At 40.0% G+C, this 21,044-nt stretch overlaps 1 protein-coding gene across 3 annotated transcripts in view; it reads left to right on the plus strand.

The window, feature by feature from the left end:
* Positions 1-21,044, plus strand: part of CARF (calcium responsive transcription factor) — a 70,876-nt gene that overhangs the window by 18,497 nt on the left and 31,335 nt on the right. For all 3 annotated transcript variants that reach the window (XM_077829439.1, XM_077829440.1, XM_077829441.1), the window contains exons 7-12: positions 6,241-6,430; positions 8,979-9,099; positions 9,673-9,816; positions 12,629-12,859; positions 13,375-13,537; positions 15,646-15,721. In XM_077829439.1, the coding sequence (XP_077685565.1) occupies positions 6,241-6,430; positions 8,979-9,099; positions 9,673-9,816; positions 12,629-12,859; positions 13,375-13,537; positions 15,646-15,721 (925 nt within the window). The remainder of the gene's footprint in view (positions 1-6,240; positions 6,431-8,978; positions 9,100-9,672; positions 9,817-12,628; positions 12,860-13,374; positions 13,538-15,645; positions 15,722-21,044) is intronic.

Genomic DNA, 21,044 nt, shown 5'->3' on the forward strand with positions numbered 1-21,044 from the left:
GAAGTGAGCTGTAGCTCACGAAAGCTCATGCTCAAATAAATTGGTTAGTCTCTAAGGTGCCATAAGAACTTCTTTTCTTTTTGCGAATACAGACTAACACGGCTGTTACTCTGAAACCTGTCATTATTGAGAGTAAAGGTCCATGCAGGATCAGACTTTTAGTCTATGAGAGTAAAGGTACCATAATGTCAACATTCCAGAAGGGCATTTATATTTTAATAAAATCACACAACTTCTGTCCTAGATACCACAATATGTACTTGTTTCTCTCATTCATCAAAGGACTTTTCTTATATTATCAATTATTTTTCTTCCTTGAAGTGAATATTTTTCCTTTAGCTTTCCCATATACAGCTAATTTTGTTATAGGAAAATTCTTTAGCTTCATAAACCAGACTGGTCCCCTTCCTACCCTTAGTTATTTAAAAAAAATCCATAAAATGATTTTATTTCCATTTATGTAGTGCAAGCATTGCACCATGATAAATGCCAGAGAATTTACATAGTTGGTGTAAATTAAACTTTCCACTTAGCATGCCATTTGACCTAAACCAGGAATCTGCAAATCTGAGAACTGCATTTTCTTAAGTTGTCAAATGTCTGATTGCAGAAATGTCACCTTGTGGCTAAATGTGATGCTGCTGACACGTGTAGTCATCAGTTGATTTTAAATTCCTAAGCAATTTAAAATTCCTCTCTATGCACACCTGCAAATCTGTAAACTAATTAAAAAACACAGATAAGACCTTATTTATCACATGCAAGTGTTAATATAGTATTAAGCATATTGATATTCACACCCAAAAATCAGGAAATTGGTAACATTAACTTTACCATACTGAACATTAATTTTTATTATTAATTTGACTGTTAAAAATATATGCAGTATGTACAACATGGGTGAGTTAATCTTGGTATGAGATCCTTAACTTTGAAATGTCCTAACATTTGGGAATAGGACTATTGGTCATACTTCATATTAAGGTTTCATTTATACATAGTTTATAACAGGTTAATAAATAAGTAATTATTTTAAATAAATGCTTAATCAGTTGTTAGAGTCCAACAGGTCAATACGTTGCAGATAATCATCTCTAATCCCTTCTATTGTGATTATAGACATCTATAACACATGCTGCTCATAACTGTAACATTTGCATAACATCTGTTAATCATTTACTAAAGTATTTTATTTTATATAAAACTTTATTTGAAGATCAATGGGGGTTAGGTCCTTGACTCCCTTCGTCCCCTTTAAAATTTCCACCTACTGTGTTTAAATTCATAACCTTACGATCAGTATTCATATAGCATTTAATGTCCTAATATTGTAAGAAAAAGAAAAAAATACTGCTTCTGTTTAAAGTGGCAGTTCTACTCTTAATAGTGAGAATGTAAGATCTGCACTCTGCTGCTCCACAGAACTATTCAGAGACATTTTGTTCCCTTTAGTAACAAAAAAAAGTTTTATTGTTTTGCTGCTTTTTATTCTTGTTAGCACTGCAGAGCCAACACAGCTAAGCAGGAATGAGCTGAATTCCATTCCTTCTTATGTATCATCAGCAGAATTGTTTTACTAAGTTCCAGTCAGTTATACTATGCAAGCCCATTGAAGGCAAATGGGTTGTATAGTTGTCATTGAGGGCATAATCTGGAGGCAGTGGGGTTTTCAGATGTAACTTAGCCGAGCTTGTCCTGGGGAACCTTTTATTGCTGGTGATATGTTAGAAGGAAAGAACTCAAGCGAAGTTTGCCGGACTAGCAGTTAGAGAAACCCCTTCTTTACTTCTCAGCTGAGCTGAGCACACTTGAGACAATAAACATACTACCCCAGAATTCCACTTTTTCAGTCACTTTTCAGGACAAACTGAATGTTAACAATATTAGTGCCTGCATGGGTGCCCTTGGAGAAAAGAGCACATGGGGGCTTTACCTGTTATGCTTGTGCTGGAGCTGGCTGCAGTACATAATTGTTGTTCCCTTGAGCACTAGGCTCAGGACTGCTGTCTATCTGGCAACAAGCACAGAGCAGCAAAAGCTGCACCTTTCCAAAGTCAGCATTAAGGGCTGTTGCTGACCATGCTCCTCCTGTGCCTAGCTGAGCCATTCTCCCTACATCTGTTCTGTTCTGTCAACTTATTACACATCACTTATGCAAAACTACAAGCTTTGTCTATGTATTTAAATGGCCCAGGTAAGCTGTGGAGTTTACTTCATTGATGTGAATTGGAGCAGACATTTTGATGTATCTTATTTTTTTTAAGTGAAGGATTATAATTTACAGTAAAGGATTTTTGATCACACTCTGAAGATTTTTGATGGGCTGAATTAACGAAGTGCCTTTTCAGCTGTGTGGCAGGTTGTTGAACACCTCACAGCATTCCTAGAAGCCAGATTTATTGGACAGTTGTGCAAACTTTTGTTAACTCACTTGGTGACCATGACTGGAGCTGTTAGGTTCACACTTCCTGTGGTTCCATTATTTCCTCTCGGAAAGATCCCAGGGATTGATATAAGACAACTGATCATGCATCTGAAGGCCCCTTTTTGAGGAAAATACTCTGTTCTGTGTGTAAGTAAAGCGGTGATGGGAGATTGACTTTATTAGGTCTACAGGGTCACCAACTTACAACATACAACTGTAGGCCTGTCTTACCTCACTAGGATGCCGTGGTTCCCTAATTGTCCTTGTACCTGGCAAACGTAAGGCCTTGAATGAGAGTAAGATGGGGTGCTGGTTATGGAAGCCTCTGGAAGGACTGGTGGTGATGTATTTGCTCCCATTATTGAAGGCATGTTCCTGCCTATTGTAAAGGAGGTGTGTAATCTGATGCTCTTCTGGATAACTTCATTGCACCTGGCTTCCCAGGTAGCATAGTTGGCTAGGCAATTGCAAACTTTTACTGTAAAGTTACTGTATTTATCACTAGACATCCTTCCACTAACTAGCCCCATAGCTTTTTAACCGTCAGATTGGATTGCTGCCATGTGCTGTAGGTGAGGCTACTCTTGAAGGTGCAGAAGCTTCAGCTGTTGCAGAATACAGCTATTCACTTACATAGCAGACCTGGCTGCAGGGAGTATATGTTGCAGCAATTCTCTGCAGTCATGGTGGACTTCCGGTTCACTTCTACATGCAATTCAAGATGTTTAGTTTGATCAGCAGAACATTATATGGTCTGGGTCCAGGCTACCTGAGACTTCCTCTTTCTGTGTATAACATTGTGATGGTTTGAGCTCAACCTTGGGTGTGTGATCTGAGAAATCCCTAAGATTTGAATGTGGAGGAGGGCTGGAAGTAAGGAATCTCAATGGAGGTCCTCTTTCTCTAGAAGTTGTTTTCCTCACTGGTCTCTCAGAGCCCAAATCTGTTGACCAGCTTGGTGCAGGGGATTGGGTTTTTTTTTTTTTTTTCAGGCATTTGCCTGATGATAGTGGTTGTGGGGCATGTGTTTAATTGTATCAGCTTGTTCTGTATTTTATATTCTAGTGTAAACTAGAATGTTGACTGATTGAAACGTACAAGACTAAATACAAGGTAATATTACCAGTTTCAGAGCTAAGCAAAATAAACATACAAATGAAAGGCATTCCTTGCCACCATCAGGCATATCAGCTCAGAGCAAGTTTTCATGACCTTCTGGTAAAAATGCATTAGCACCTTTACTGTTGTGATGGACGCATACCATTGTGGGAACATAAGTACAAAATTAACTTGTATTGATACGCCTAATCTACATTATAAGATTAAGAATAAATATAAGAAGGGGTGTATAGCAGATATCAGCCATCTTTTTAATATTTAAATTCTGTGTGAAACTTTTTCTTAACGTAGCCTGATCAAATAATAAATAAAGGCTAAAATAACACTTTAAAAAAATGGAACCTTCCCCCCCAAGACATAAAGCAATTAAATGGGGGACAAAGAGGAAATTACAGCAAGTACAGGCCTGCCACTTGTTAAATGATGATGATCTCAAAATCACAATCCATTGTGTAATTCTTCATCATTTTTTCTGGATCAGGTGTTTAGTGGAAGAAAGAATCCAAAATATAAATGTGTTTTTTTAATATGTAACCATTGTTTTCATTTCAGAGAATAGAGAGAATGTATTTTCTCTGATGTATTTTATTCAAGAATGTTTTCTCCAGAGAGAACTGAATGTTGTCTCTTTGGTTTAATGCTCTCAAACCTGTGCTCTGAGTTAACAACCTGCGCAGAGCAGATTTTATTCATTTATTTATTTTTTGAATTTCTGGCAGATGCCAAAATCCCTTCTGTCCTTGCAGCTAGAAATAGCAATGAGCATTTTGCCTCTGCATCCTCTCACTTGTGCCTGGAGCTCCTCCAATAGCTAAAGACCCAGTACGTTTTCTGTACACACCAGCGTAGAGTAACTCCCTTAAAGTTAATGTTAGTGTTGGAGAGAGAGAATTTTACCTAGTGTTTCTGTCTGGGTCTTCAACTTCCTCAAGAACTCTCAGAACATGTATTTTTAAAAACCTGGCTTTCCAAGGCTTTTGCTTTTATGCTCTTGAGAGTCAGTGATTTATCCATCTTCAGATCCAATTCAGTTGCTTTGCTTCCCTGCTTCTCTGCTGTCATTGTTGATTCAGTCCATCCTATTCTTCACTCTATCAACTCTGCATATTTTTAAATTTTGTGTTTTTAATTCTAAAGATAATCAAAATTTGTAATAAAGACTGTTGTTCTTGCTCTGCAAGCATGTGCACTCACGCCGAATCTTAGCGATATATAAGTTGGGCCAAATTCAGTTATATTGTAAGTATGTGCAACTCCACTGAAGACCATAAAGTTGCATCTTCTGTTGCCGGGGTTGAATTTGGCTCAAAAAAATGGAACCATTGGCTTGCAAAGGAGCCAAGTTGTTATTGTTTGAGAGGCCGGAAAAACGTCAGGGGAATGAAGACATCAAGTGAAACACTACTGTGTTTTGGTTTTTCTTAAGGTCTCTTGCTGCTGCTTATTATTCTGTCTCTGTCTCCCTTATCAGTCACAAAATGTACTTCCATCAGTGGGTTTACTATGTACATTGGGCCCTTTTCAGCTTTCATTTTCAAAATCTATGATATCATCTACTTTTCTAAAAGTCTGGTTACATCTTTCCACTCTGAATCATTTCTTTTATAAAGGTTTTAACATGCTCACTTTCTGTGTGTGGCATCTAGCAAAGTATCTGCTACTATAGTTTTTCTAGCACATACATTTTCCAGCTTTGCAGCCCAAAGAGGCTGTATTTATTTTCAAGTTGCTCCAGAATGGTTTGCAGAGAACCCGTAGCATCTTGGAGGGAGGGATGGGGCGGGTGGCAGCTATGTGCTGTATGGCATTTGTTTTTCTGTTCTGTAGTTTTCTCATCTGTTTCCTTGTTGGTGGATTGGGGTATAGATGAAGCCCATTGATGGTCACCTGCAGAGTCTGGATGCTATGTGAGGTGCTGAGGTGTGAATTTGCCTGTTTTAAGTTAATACATTTAGCAGATAGCTAACAACAAAAGTCAAGTGGAGTCAGTGTGAGGAACATTTAGCACTGAGCCCGCAGAGGTCCATTGTAGTCAGATGGAGATGTGATGCAAGATGGCATGCAAGTGACTGACTGTGACCGGTGTGTATGGAAGAAACTCTGCTTGAATTATTTGTTCCTCCTCTTAGATGTGACCAGCAGGTCACCAAAAATATTTCCTAAAATGCACTGACATTTAATAAGTATTTATTTTAGTAGAAAAGTCTGAAATTAAGGGAATGGTCCAGGGTAAAGGAACTCATCTGGTTCTGTCTTTTGGTACTAGAGAATAACCCCATTTATCTAAACACCAGTTAACGGAAGGTCAGTTACAACTCCTGACTGCATGCCTTGGTCCCTCACCTACCCAAAATGTATTTGTGTTTGGAAGGTTTTGGATATCTCCAAAATATTTAGAAATGGGGTTATACTGTAGATAACTGTGTTGTTATAATAATGGACCAAAGCTCAGACGTTGAGTATTTTACTTATGGTCTCAGATTGCTGACAAACACCTGTGCTATTAACTCACTGAAGGCTGGTCTTGTGTTAGACCCTATGGTAAATCTGGTTGTGATGCAACCAGTGCACAAAGCATTTCAGACAGTCTCCTCACCTGCCACCATGCCAGAGTCCCTGACTGCATTCATTTTCTTGGGTACCGACAGCAGTCAGATTGGTGAATAATCCTATAATTTCACCTCCTTTCCATGCAGAAAATTGGGGACTCGTACCGCGGCTATTGTGTGAGCGAGACAGAATTAGAGAGTGTTCTAACGCTACACAAGCAGCAAACACAAAGTGTGTGGGGGACGCGCCAGTCTCCAAGCCCAGCCAAACCCGCCACACGGTTGATGTGGAAATCTCAGTATGTCCCATATGATGGGATCCCTTTTATCAATGCAGGTAATTAACTTTTTTTTTTTAATAATTATTTTCAAAGTTTCAAAATCACTAGTCAGCTGGCCAAAAGAAGGATCCTCATGAAGCTATACCTTAGTATTCTGGCAGAATGTTACTAGGTATTGGTAAAATCAAGGCACAGACTTGGGAAAGGATGGCTTAGTGGTCTAAGCCCAAGTTTGAAAATCTAGATTCCCTGGAACACAGGTTCACGTTCCAATGTGAGTGATTCAAGCCCTTCATCCTTCAGAGTTAGGTTAATTAAGCATCTTTTGAATGAGACCTTAGAGATGAGGGTCCTGTCTGCTCTGCATGGACATTGAAGTTTTCATGAGGGTGGTAAGAGATTGATCCATCAACATTACTAAGGTTTCTGGGGATCCTGCTGAAAACCTTGGTCAGTAGGAACCTATAAGGTATTTAAAATCACTCTTAAAAAACTTTCAAAAAACTTAACCAGAGAGATGAATCTTCTAAATAAATGTGTAGACTTTACCAATTTGTGATTTCATATTTCTTGAGTCATAGAGCAAGTATTGAATGAGTGTGAGTGTGAATTTGAGATGTGAAACTGATCAAGTCTGTTCTTGTTTAAATGGGACCTATGGGATACGATACATGGTTGACTGCAGGATGCATTTGTCTGAGCTGAAAGTAACTGAAAAAGTGAAATGTCATCACCCATTTTAAGGCCTAAGACCCACCTAAGGCCATTCAGCAATGAAGAGGAGCAAGAATATATTAAAGGACACATCCAGAAAAACAAACTGCCCCCCCCCCCCCCAAGAGACACCAGTTCTGTTTAGCAACTTGTGAGATTAGCTTAACAAATGATTCTCCGAGAGAGAGTAAAAACATGCTCAGTTAATATTTTGTTTTAAAAAATATCGTGGATTAATTTCGCCTGCTTTTAATATTGCCTGCTTTGGCCAGACAGAGAGGTAAGGAAGCACTGTATATACTTTCTATACACTATTCTACTCATGAATTTTACTTCTAGTCTACAACACCCCTGTTGTTAAAATCCTAGCCTTCTTTTGAACAGAGTCTGCAGGTTAAAATGGAACCCTGATTTCCCAAACTCCAGTTAACTTAACTTCCTAGTTAACTGAAGATCAGTTATGTTGCTGTGGTGTCACACTTACTGAGTCTCTATAGACGTAGAGTTTCAGGCCTGCAGAGGTCTTGAGCTGTGCAGGACTGAAGTGCTGTTCTTGTGGAGTTTCTAATCTCTGCATAAGTGGAGTTGTTCTTCAGTCCCTGGGCTGCCTCTGCTTTTGCTGAACCAGTTAGCTTTGAAGAAGCTGGCCAGCATTCTGTATTGTGAAACAGAAAGCTTCAATTATCCAAACCCTGATTTTAGTAGGATTTTGGACACTTGAGACGTTGGTAAAATCAGGGTCCTGTCAAATTATTTTTGTCATGCATGCAAGCAAGGACGAGGTTGAAACTACCAAATTCTTTTTCATTAGTGACCTAAGCCAATATTTGTTCCCAGATTTCCAGTAAGAAAAGTCAGCGCACTAGTCCACTATATCATCTAGTTCCTCTTTTTAAATAGCATCTGTATTTGCGTTGATATTTTAATGTCACATTCTCATGCAAAATATTTTTGATCATCATTTAGAATCCGCTCATAACTCAGCAGTGTGACACAATAAACATATCTGTTATTTCAAAGCTAGAAAATGGTATTTAAAAATCAGGATGCTAAAGTATTTGGATTATGAACAGGAGATGCTGGGGAACAAAGTTAAATGTTCTTCAGAACAAATAATGGTTCCCTTCCCAGTTCTGTCAGGCTACCTCTTTTACTTCACTCCTCTTTGCCATAAGTCTGAATAAAAGAAACCAGTTACTCTAATGAAGTTTTCACAAATGTTGTGGAAGTCTATCTTTCTTGCACAGTAATATTTATATTGGGTACCATGTTGATATAATATTGGTTAATAGAAGAAATTGGAATCAAATTCACAAACCTTAATAACCTGTAAGAAATCAAGTGGCAGCAAGGCTAAAGAACTGTACACGGCACAAGAAGTAATGAACTCCCAAGTCTTGATTTCAGCTGTGCCTTTGATTTACTGTACAATTTAGAATCAGATTCTGTCACCTCTACTTGGGTTTAGTAGAGCACCTTACTCAATAAATAGCCCATAAGACTACTCGTTGTGTAAAGTACTGGTGCTAAACATGAGTAAAGGTGGCAGAATCTGTCTTTAAAACTCTGTGTTTCAATTTTCACCCCTGTAAAATGGCTATGACAATATTTAATTACCTATCTCACAGGAGTTTTGTGAAGATTAGCTAGTTTGGAAAGTCCTTTGAAACTGTGATGTGTTCCATAAGTGCTGAGTAGTATTATGGGGAAAGCAGCCACTCTGTAACTCAGGCACCCCCAACCCTGAACATGTGTTCTTCCAAGAAAAGAATGAAAATAAGTGCTTCAAATCACTCTTCTCTCCTCAGAAATCTTTTTTTGTTGTCATCTGCTAGCTGGAACCATTGGATGTTTGAATTAATAATAGAGCCAGTTGCTTTCTGTCCACAGGAAGCAGAGCCATTGTGATGGAATGCCAGTATGGGCCCAGGAGGAAAGGTTTCCAACCCAAAAAAACTGGCGAGCCGGAAAATGCCTCCTGCCAGCTGTACAAAGCCACTTGTCCAGCACGGTAAGCATTAACTACAAAGCTGAAAAGATCTGGAGAAACTGGTAACTGATATAAGAGAGCTTGCATCTCAAGAAACCTAATTGGTAACTGTGTTGTGACATAGATTTATAAATATATTTTGCTTTATCTCCTATACAAGTAGGAGTTAATGTTCATTTAGAAAGAAGAAGGATAATTTTCCATGAAAGTGGACGTGGCTAGAATCTGATAGGTCTCCTAAATCTGTTATTTTGGAGTTATATTTATCAGGGAATGTATAGCTCTTGCCATTCACCAAAAACCTCTCCCTATCCAACTCCGGTGGCATCTTCTGTATTCTCATCCCCCCTTTGAGCTTTCTGCTGTCAACTTCCTGGGTTTCAGGAATGGCTCTTCTAGTTCACTTTTTACCTTACTGACCAATCCTTTAGAGAACTTCTGGGGCTTCTCCACCCTTTGAACCTCTTTGCTTGTGTTTCCTGCAGTTTCTTTACAATAAAAATAGCCTGAAATAAAATCGTTTCTGCCTTCCCCTGAGGGAGAAGTATAATGAAGCTGGATTTTTCTGGTTTTTGTTTTGTTTTTTCTTGGAAGGATCTATATTAAAAAGGTTCAAAAGTTTCCTGAGTATAGAGTTCCTACTGACCCCAAAATTGACAAGAAAATCATAAGAATGGAGCAAGAGAAAGCTTTCAACATGCTGAAGAAGAACTTGATAGATGCTGGAGGGGTCCTCAGGTGAAATTTTCACTCGTTTCTTTATCTGGACAAATGGAGGGGAAAGGAAAATCAGTTGCTTGGCTATTTTTAAAAGGGGCTTCATTAAAATCTGTTGTAAAAGGTAGAAAACCATTCACAAGGGAACTCCTAAGTGTTTTGTAAGTGTGTAACATACCATACTGTGGGAGTTACGTAAAATACGCTTCAGAATACAGACAGAAGCAGTTACAAGAGTGTGGACGTTACCAACAATGAGCCAGACCTCTCCCAACCTGGGTGGCTTTGTGCCCCAAAGGCAGCTGACCATTGGAGGATCACTTCCAGTATGGGAGGATCTTTAGATGCTGTACATTGGTGTAATGGCTTCTCCTTCACAACCTGCCTTCCTGTGGCTGTCAGAGAGCATGACTCGGAGAGCAGGAGGGTGTGGTCAGAGCAGTCCTTTATCCTTGGGGCTGTTGGCAGCCAACACGAGGTAGCAGAGCCTCAAATCAGACACTCTTCCTTATGCCAGGGGACCAGAGTAGCCCCAAGATCAAAGGAGCACAAAGGTGACTTAAACCATCTTTGTGCATACATACACACACACTCCCTTCCCACCCCTCACCCCCGAGGTGAATTGTGCTGGACATTGCTGATCCACAGCCAAGGATCTGGGCTAGCACTTGCAAAATGTGAATAAACAAATCATGGATGTGGCTTCTGTGAGCAGCCTGACGGAGAGACCACAAGAAGGGTTTTCCCCTACAAACCCTTATTCATGTGGGTAGAACATATTTACATAGATCTATTGACATCAGTGGGAATATACACGAGTAAAGGGTTGCAGTACTGGACCCATTTACCTTATTTGCATATGACCATAGTGAGTGTGGGCAGGGGAAGGGAACATTAATAGTTTTTGGTGAAGATAATGTCAGTTTCAAGAACCATATTAAAACACCCATATACTGTAAACAGCAAGGCTCATTAAGTGTAAGTATAGCTGGGATCTCCATAAAGGGTTTGATCTTCCACATTTGATTAATCTTTGCCAGCAAAATCCAGGCTGTAGCCATGCAGTGGCAGAATGTCTGCCAAGGAAGGCTCATAGTGTGAGGATGTTTTATAAAGTTATACTCCATTAGGGGACCTGGAACAGGCTGGTATTTTCCAGGGAGAAAGTCAAGGCTAGAGAACCCAAGAGATGTGCTGAATCAGCACATTTCCTTGGCAGATTCTGTCTGTGTAGCCCTGTTGAAGCCCTAACCACAAATCAAAGCAGTTCCCTTTGGCGAAGGGCAACAGCAGTACCACTGTCTACCTGTTCTAAGGGATGAATTTGCTCTTAGGTGCAGCTCTCTCCATGGGCTGAAGGGAGTGCTTAACCCCCCCCCCCCCCGCTTGCAGAGATGAATCAAGCCCCATATTTGCTTGTAATACTTAGGCAAAATTGAGTGAGCCAAGAGTAGTGAGTCAGAATATTTGTCAGTGTAAATTAGTACTATCTGAACATTATTTTTTGTTTACGTGCTATACCTAAAAGTATTAAATAGAACAACAAAAAGTGGAATAACAATGTTTCTGTGAAATGTCTTTCATCTGAGGCTCTGAAAGCACTTCATGATTAAGCTGCATGCATCCTTGCAAAGTAACTAACTATTATTATTATTCCCATTTTACAGACTGGGAGACTGAGGCATAGTGAGGTTCAATTATTTCCTCAAAGCTACAAAGCAAGTCGGTTGCATAACCCTCGCAGTGTGCTGCTGTCCAGTCTTTCTCTAATGATTATACCACACTCATTGTAATCTGTCCCACAGTCTTTCCAAAAAAAAGGCATAGATGGACCCTCCACGTTTGGGATACACTGTCCATCAGAGCAACTATATTTATGTATTTCATCTACATATTGGTTAGAAAGCATGTGGTGTCAAAGCACTGGTTAAGGTGCCTCCTGTATTGACTGATTCAGCACCCTCTGCATGTCTGTATTGCCATTTGGGAGAGCTGTGTTTGATTCCCTGTGGATTCTCTCCATCACGGGGCCATCAGGACTGGGGAGTGCTACAGAGCAATATGTGAACCTGGGGGAGTGGGAGAGGAAGAATACCTCATCTGGATCAATAGCCACCTTTCTTGTCAATTAAGAGGATCATTGACATGAAAGGAATCCTATCTAGTGCTTAGCTGTAAGGATGGAACGCTTGGTGCAGTGCAGAGATTCAGTGAGAGGGGTGGCTCAATGAGTATTCCCTTCAGATATGAAGCCAAAAATCCTGTACTGCAGTACTGTACATTTTATGGAAGCTTTGGGGCACAGATTTAAAGCTTCTTGAAAGAAAAGAGTAATCTCTGGGAGTTTTTTGTTTTAGGTTTGTACTCAAAATTATGTAAAAGCTGGTTGTTACTTTAAGTATTAACTATGTGTTTGGTGCCATACAAGGCAGACATACTCGCTGTCCCTATGTGGGGGTGGGAGAAAGCTGTATGTGCTAGTAATAAGAACAGGAGTACTTGTGGCACCTTAGAGACTAACAAATTTATTTGAGCATAAGCTTTCGTGGGCTACAACCCTCTTCCCCTTATGCTCAAATAAATTTGTTAGTCTCTAAGATACCACAAGTACTCCTGTTCATTTTGCTGATACAGACTAACACGGCTGCTCCTCTGAAACCTGTGCTAGTAATGAATGCTGTTAGTTGTGTATATATACAAGTTTTGTTGATGGCCAGATTAGAGGATCTTCATTCAATTGCATTGTTCCCTTCCTGGGGAAGGATTTAAATAAATGATTTTGTTTTACTGTCTTTGCTTTCGAATTGTACCTGGAAACTCTCCTTCTCGTCAGATGGTATGTGCAATTACCCACCCAGCAGGCCCACCAGTATCACGAAATGGAGACCTGCCTCCCTCCTTCACCATCCGCTTTCCCCATATCTCCTCCTGAGGAAGAGGAAGATGCGGTGAGAGATGAGAACTGTACTTTACCCTCCCGACTTCACCCACAAGTAGCAGATAAGATCCGAGAACTGGTGTCTCAGGGAATAGAACAAGTCTATGCAGTGAGGAAACAACTAAGGTATAGCATAATCCACTCTAACTATACTGCCTTCTTTCCATTGCACTTTATCAACTATACATTCAGTTAATTTGACTTGAAGCTATGTGGCAATGCTGATTCTTTCATGAATCTATCCCCCCATATTGCATTAGCTGAATTTATCCCCATATATAGCATTAGCATCTCATTTATTTTTTTTATTGGACTTTATCTTCGTTGTAACTACCTAGCATTCCAGCTCCTCACACTGCCTCATACCAGATCACCATCTAGGGCTGCTTTTGTTCTTCATGTTGGAAATGTATATTTTATTGAGTTAGCTCTTTAAAATTTCCAGGATACTAGAGGAGAAGAGCCAGGTCATGGGATCCACTAACTTGTTCTTTTCTTGTAATTTTTAACATTTGGAACATATTTGAGGGCAGAGACAGAGGTGGCTGCAGAAGAAGGAGAAACATCTCCTAATGTTGTAAGTGTGTTTTAACTTTTGACAACACCCTTTTTCCCTCCTTCCCCTTTCCAATACTTGACAGAAAGTTTGTGGAGCGAGAATTGTTCAAGCCTGAGGAAGTGCCAGAGAGGCATAATTTGTCCTTCTTCCCAACTGTGAATGACATCAAGAACCACATCCATGAGGTGCAGAAGTCCCTGGGAAACGGGGAGATGGTGTATAACTCGGAAAGCATCCCAGCAACGGTATTATTGGAGCTTCACGCTTTCTTCTCCTTTCTTTCTGAATCTCTGAGATGAATCCTGAAGACCTTACTTAAATTTTACTACTTGGCTCTTATTCAGTCAAAGCGCCCACTGACTTTGTATTCCCACTAATTAAATTTTCAAAGGAAGTTTTGTCTGAGTAAGGATGGATTAAATGTAGGCTTTTATAACAATATATGATCAATGAAATGTTGCTAACAGTTGATACTTTATGCAGTACTGAGGTATATAATGAGATCATTAATTTAAGGCAGTGTAGTTGAAGAAATGAGCACAGCATTCAAAGGTCTTGAGTTTCAATCCTGGCTCTACCACTGTGTTGCCTTGGGGAAGTCACGTCACAAGTCCGTCTCGTTTTCCCTATCTGTAAAATGGGGATGAAATTTACCTGTCTACCTCACGTGGTCCCATTAATGTCTGTACAATGTTTTGAATGTGTATTGTGCTATATTAATGCTAAGTGTTATTACTCTGCTTTGTAGAAAATGTGTCTAACAGTAAATACAAAATATAAATCTTTACAAGTGCGCAGTACCCCAATGTATGTTGCCCCTAATATTCTTTTCATATAGAAAGTAATTTTGGGCAAGCATTGACAAGGATTTCTCCATTGACAGGATTTTTTATTAGCTATGAAGGAATTGCCAAGAACTGGCAAACTCAGCTCTTCCAGAGTGCAATGTGGACAAGATTTTATGCTGCTTGATATAGGCTGCTGTGATAGACAGGCCCACCTCCCACACCACCAAGTGCATTTGGTCCTGTAAATTGGATGCATGTTTAATATATAGCCTAAAGATTAACATTAAAGAGCCAAATAGCAGACAAAAGCACTTTGAGAGACATAGAAAAGTGACATGGACTGGAAGACCTGAATTGGTGAGGATGTTTATATTGACACAGGTTAGCATTTGTAAGCCTTATAAGAGAAGTAGGTCTTTAGTTGGGATTTGAATGAAGGATGGATACTTTGCATGTTGGAATTGGAAGTCTGTTCACGTGTATGGGGTGTCATGGAAGAAGTCATGGAGACAAGAAGGTGGGACATAGTAATAAATAAGAGCTGAGATGAAGGCAGGTGCATAACCTTGAAGACAGCAATTTGAATCCTAAACTTGACTCTCTGGATGAAGGGCAGCCAGTAGAGGTATTTGAAGAGTGGAGTAATGTGGTCTGGCTGGTGAGTGAGGATGAAAATATTGTCTATTGCATTTGGAATGGACTGAATGGGAGTGAGATGAGGAGACAAGAGGATGAGGTTGCAGCAGTCCAGGTGAGAGAGAACTACTGATGATGAGGAATGGATGGATGGATTATTACTTTGTTTGTTTGTTTTGGTATGTTGTAGAGAAAGTGGTATCAAGATTTGGTGACTCCCACTGGGTCTTTGACTGACTCAGACCCAGGCAGCCACTGGGTGATGCCTCATTCCAAGCCAACGCATGCAAGGCTAAGTGAGGTTTCAAGAGCCTCAGATTGTGTATTGCTGATCTGGTGGCACTTTAATTTCATAGCATTTCAAGGTGAATTGAAATGTTTGGTTTAAAAAAATAGGAAAAACATACTGTGTTTAAGAGCTTAATTCACAAATGTACTTTACACAAAAGCTGAAAAGTTTGTTTTTTTTAATATCTGCCAAGACTGGTTCTCCTGCAATAGCTAGTGATCCCACCTAAAGCAGGGCAGGGCACAGAATTCCTTTACCCTTCTTAAGAGTTTCTGATGTCTGCTTTTTGCAGGATACATGCAGATCCTTGAGTTCAAGTTCCAGCCTGTAAATGATAGAGAAAATTATTTTCAAATAGTTTGTGTTTAAAATGCATCTATTTTCATTTTTAAAGTCTACCCCAGTTCTGAGGAGGATTTAGCCTACCAGACAGAAAGTGTTTTAGAATCCTTTTAAAAGCATAGCACTTCACCTTTAACAGTTTTAAGAAGTAACCCAAAAACTCAGAAAGCACTCACAATACAGAAATACGATGTTTTGGACACTGATTTTCACTGTAGTTTGAGTCTGTACCAGTATTATAGGGAATCCTGCTCAGCACCCTTCCCATTCCTGAGAACTGAGGTCTTTTTCCTTTCAGCTCCAGTGGACCACAGACGGTGGGAATGTTCTCACAGAAACAGTGACTGTTACATTTGCCTCACCACCTACAGAGGGTAAGAGCATATTGATATCTTACTTGTGTTCAATTTTTGTTTTTGTCACGTGTTACAAAAGTACAGATATCCTGCCTGGTTTTTAGAGATCTTGCAATTATCTTCTCTTATTTGAACACACCAAGAAGTGACCATTCTCGTTTTCCCCACACACACCCCCTTTACCACATGTCTGTGGAACTTGTTACAATTCCTGATACGGCAGGTAGGAAAACTGTAGACTTTGTCTTTTACAACATTCTTTAACGTGTACTGAAGAGCAGAACAATTTGGGTTGGGAGGAAATGCCCAGACGCTTAAAACATCTATGTAGAGAATTTTCTAGCGCTTGCTCGATGGAATGGTGCAGAAGGAGATGATCAGTAAGGTCCCGGTTCAGCAAGGTTCTTGAGCACATGCCTAACGTCAAGCATGTGGGTGGTGGGAGCTCCTCACATACTTAAAGTTGAGCATGATTAAGTACCTTGCTGAATCAGGGCCCATGTCCCTACTCCTGCTCCTAGTGAAATCAATGGCAAAACACCCATCAATTTCATTTGTGCAGCAAGGACACGCTCAGGGGAGGGGATGGAACTGGGCGAGAATAATCCTTAGACTTTGATTCTGTCATCGAGACTTTCTCAAATCATTGTTGACTTCCCCTTTATTGGTATATTTTATTTAAATGAGATATTTATTTTAACATTTTTATTGTAAAAATACAGATTTTAGCTGACAGCCAGGCAGTGAGACACATTTCTTACACTCTTTCTTCAATGATATTCTTGTGAAATATCATTTTTCTTGGTGAATGCATAAGGTAAGGGCAGTATCTCTTCACAGCAGTTACTATACCACTTAACAAGGAAGCGAAGAAAAGCCAGAGTATGGATTTCTGAAGGCAGTTGCCTTGTCAAAATGGATTCTGCTCCAAAATGTGGTGTTGGGAGGGGTTTATTGGATTATCGTGTCTTTGCCATAAATGGGATTCTACTATTATTATTATTTCAGATTAAAACATATATAGTGAAACAAAATTCTAAAGCTTGTGATTTAGACCTACTGACTACTCGCATGCCTTAAGCTATTCATTGGCTTAAGTGCTTTGCTGGATCAGGGTCCTCATTAGGAAATCTAGAACAAATTATTCCCACCGCCCCCCCACACACACATTTTTAATGCATCAAATAATAATCTTTGTTTCAGGAATACTTGATTTAGACAGTTCCTCCCATTGTGTAAACATGTGACACAGAAAAAATCCTTCCCTGCTCTCTTTCTCTTGTTCTTCTCTAACATAAAATCATAGAACTGGAAGGGATCTCGAGAGGTCATCTAGTCCAGTCCCCTGCACTCAAGGCAGGACTAGGTATTATCTAGACCGTCCCTGACCGGTGTTTGTCCAACCTGCTCTTAAAAATCGCCAATGATGGAGATTCCACAACCTCCCTAGGCAATTTATTCCTGTGCTTAACCATTCTGACAGTTAGGGAGTTTTTCCTAATGTCCAACCTAAACCACTCGTACTGCAATTTAAGCCCATTACTTCTTGTCCTATCTTCAGAGGTTAAGAAGAACAATTTTTCTCCCTCCTCCTTGTAACAACCTTTTATGTACGTGGAAACTGTTGTCATGTCCCCTCTCAGTCTTCTCTTCTCCAGACTAAACAAACCCAAATTTTTCCAATCTTCCCTCATAGGTCATGTTTTCTAGACCTTTAATGATTTTTGTTGCTCTTCTCTGGGCTTTCTCCAATTTGATATGAATTTCCTGAAATGTGGCTCCCAGAACTGGACACAATACTCCAGTTGAGGCCTAATCAGCATGGAGTAGAGTGAAAGAATTATTTCTCGTATCTTGCTTACAATACTCCTGCTAACACATCCCAGAATGATGTTTGCTTTTTTTGCAACAGAGTTACACTGTTGACTCATATTTAGCTTGTGATCCACTATGACCCCCAGATCCCTTTCCACAGTACTCCTACCTAGGCAGTCATTTCCCAGTTTGTATGTGTGCAACTGATTGTTCCTTCCTAAGTGGAGTACTTTGCATTTGTCCTTATTGAATTTCATCCTATTTACTTCAGACCATTTCTCCACTTTGTCCAGATTATTTTGAATTTTAATCCTATCCTCGAAAGCACTTAGAACCCCTCCCAGTTTGGTATCGTCCACAAATTTTATAAGTGTACTCTCTCTGCCATTATCTAAATCATTGATGAAGATATTGAACAATACAGGACCCAGAACTGATCCATGTGCGATCCCACTCGTTATGCCTTTCCAGCATGATTGAGATGAACCTCTTGAAAAAACCTGGCAGTTTTAGTAAGGGAGCAATAGCAGCCGCGTGCAAGATTGTCTTCTTGCAAGATGTTTAAATAACACTGTAGAGATCTGTGGTTTAGTTAACTTCAGTAGCGCTGATCAAGTTGGCTATCTTATATCTTTGTCTCCTTGGGACAGGGCATCATAGTCTTGTTAGGAATATTGTATAGAGGAGTCTAATATAGCATATTAAAGGGGCACTATCAACGTTATGCTTAAAGATTTACCCACACAAACAGTTATCCTATGTTGCCGTCCTTGCCTGAAGGATTCCTGGCATGTAGCCCTTGCCCCACACTACACATACACACAAAACTGATTCTTATCCTTGTTGTAGCAGGAAAAATACAAAAACAAATGTTTGGCTTGATGTGTGAATCTTCGTAAATAAGCTGGTGCACCTATTTCATGATGCAAAGCTCTATGCACACCAGTGTATTTACAGTGAGTTGCACACTAAGCTGGGCCTTTGTTTTTAACTTCTATTTTAGCTGCTGCTGCAATGGATCATTTTGAATTGAAAAACACTGCTTATGCTTGGAACTCTTAAGGTAAGAATTTCAGTATGGGCAACTGTCAGAGTACAGGAGGTCAATTTTTAGACTTCATAATTTGAATAGTGTCCCTTTTTTGAGGAAGGCTCTCATATTACAGAAAGGAGGATCTTACAGAACCACCAGATTCATACTATTCACCTTTATCCTCAAAAAAATCAATGGCTGGAGATATTTGTGTATTTTGGATGGACGGGTATTTGTCCCTTCAGAAGCCATTTAGAAGTGGTTCTCAATGTGAGAATGGGTGGGCTTACAGTATTTGGTTCCTGGATGCTGGCAGTAATGAAGAAAAATCAAATCTTGTTTTATTTTGGCTCCACAGTTGGCTCTCTAAGACAAATGAGTCCACTAAATATGTAATCATCCAGTGAGATACTGTAGTCTACCTGAATTCAGAGAGATGTGGTTTTTTTCAGATTTCTGCAGAAACTGAATGCATGGCTCCATTGGGTGTAGTTAGATGGTCTTCTTTCCTGCCTGTTTTGTCTTCTATTTGATCCTGTAAGGACGTGTTAATCATATAAATATATGGCTGGAAGGGATCTTGAGAAATAATCAAGTCCAGCCCCGTTTGCTATGGCAGGACCAAGTAAACTTAGACCATCCCTGACAGGTGTTTGTCCAGCTTATTTTTAAAAGCTTCCAATGATGACGACCACAACCTCCCTTGGAAGCCTATTCTAGAGCTTAACTATCCTTATAGTTAGAAAGATTTTCCTTATATCTAACCTATGTCTCCTTTGCTGAAGATTAAGCTCATGACTTCTTGTCCTACCTTCATGGACATGGAGAAAAATTGATCGTCCTCTCTATAACAACCCTTAGCATATTTGAAAACTGTTATCAGGTTGCCCCTCAGTCTTCTTTTCTCAAGACTAAACATGCCCCATTTTGTTAACCTTTCCTCATAAGTCAGGTTTTCTAAACCTTTATCATTTTTGTTGCTCTCCTCTGGACTCTTCCCAGCTTGTCCACATCTGTTCTAAGTTGTGGTGCCCAGAATTGGATACAGTACTCCAGCTGGGGCCTCACCAGTGCCAAGTAAAGTGGGACAGTTACCTCCAGTATCATACATACAACACTCCTGTTATTACGCCCCAGAATCATATTTGTCTTTTTTGCAGCTGTAGCACATTGATGACTCATTCAGTTTGTGGTCCACTATAACCACCAGATCCTTTCTTATTATTATTCCTCACTGTGCATTTGATTTTTCCTTCCTAAGTGAAGTACTTTGCACTTGTCTTTATGAAATTTTATCTTGTTGAATCCAGACCAATTCTCTTAATTTGTCAAGATCCTTTTGTATTTTAAACCTGTCCTCCAAAGTGCTTGCAAATCCTCCCAGCCTGGAGTCGCCTGCAGATTTTATCAGCATACTTTCTACTCCATTATCCAAGTCATTAATGAAAATATTGAATAGTACTGGACCCAGGACTGACCCACTGCAGGATCCCACTAGATATGCTCTCCCAATTTGACACCAAACAATTGATAACTACTCTTCGAGTATGTTCTTTCAACCATTCGTGCACCTACTTTATAGTAATTTCATCTAGACCACATTTCACTAGTTTGCATATGAGAATGTCATGCAGAACTGTGTCAAAAGCCTTACTAAAATTAATGTATATCACATTTACTGCTTTCCCCCCCAATCCACTAAGTCAGTAATCCTATCAAAAAAGGCAATTAAATTGGTTGTCCTGATTTGTTTTTGACTGTGCGCGAGGTCCCCACCACGGTAGGGACTCCCCACAGTTGCCCAGCTGCAGCCAGCGGCTGGGGGACCCTGCAGCTACCAGCTGCCTGGGATGAGAGGACCCTACAGCAGCCCAGCCCCAGGGGCAACTCCGGAACTTGCAGGCACCACATCGCAGGCACCATGACTTTCACGAAAAATATCCCTGACAAAAACTTAGCCTTAGCAGGGAAAGAGAACGAATAACTAAGGCTAAGTTTTTGTCAGGGATATTTTTCGTGAAAGTCATGGACAGGCCAAGGGCTGCCGTGAATTTTTGTTTATTTCCTGTGACCTGTCCATGACTTCTACTAAAAATATAACAAAAACTTAGCGTTAGTTATTAGTTCTCTTTCCCCGTCACTGCTGCTGCGGCTCCCGAGTCCCCCACCGATGTGGTGCCTGCAAGTTCCGGAGTGCCTTTAATTATTTTCTCCTTGAGGAACTGCCAGCTTTCCGGAACTCCTTTTTCTCTTAGATTTTCTTCCCATGCAACCATACTACCAGTTCTCTGAGTTTGTTAAATTCTGCTTTTTTTTGAAGTCCATTATCCTGATTCTGCTGCTCTGACTCTTTCCTTTCCTTAGAATCATGAAATCTATCATTTAACGATCACTGTCACCCAAACTGCCTTTCACCTTCAGATTTGCTACCAATTCCTCCCTGTTGGTCAGAATCAAGTCTAAAGTGGCTGTCCTCCAGTTTCTTCCTCCACT

Source organism: Eretmochelys imbricata, chromosome 11 (assembly GCF_965152235.1).
Source record: "Eretmochelys imbricata isolate rEreImb1 chromosome 11, rEreImb1.hap1, whole genome shotgun sequence".
Taxonomy (NCBI): domain Eukaryota; kingdom Metazoa; phylum Chordata; order Testudines; family Cheloniidae; genus Eretmochelys; species Eretmochelys imbricata.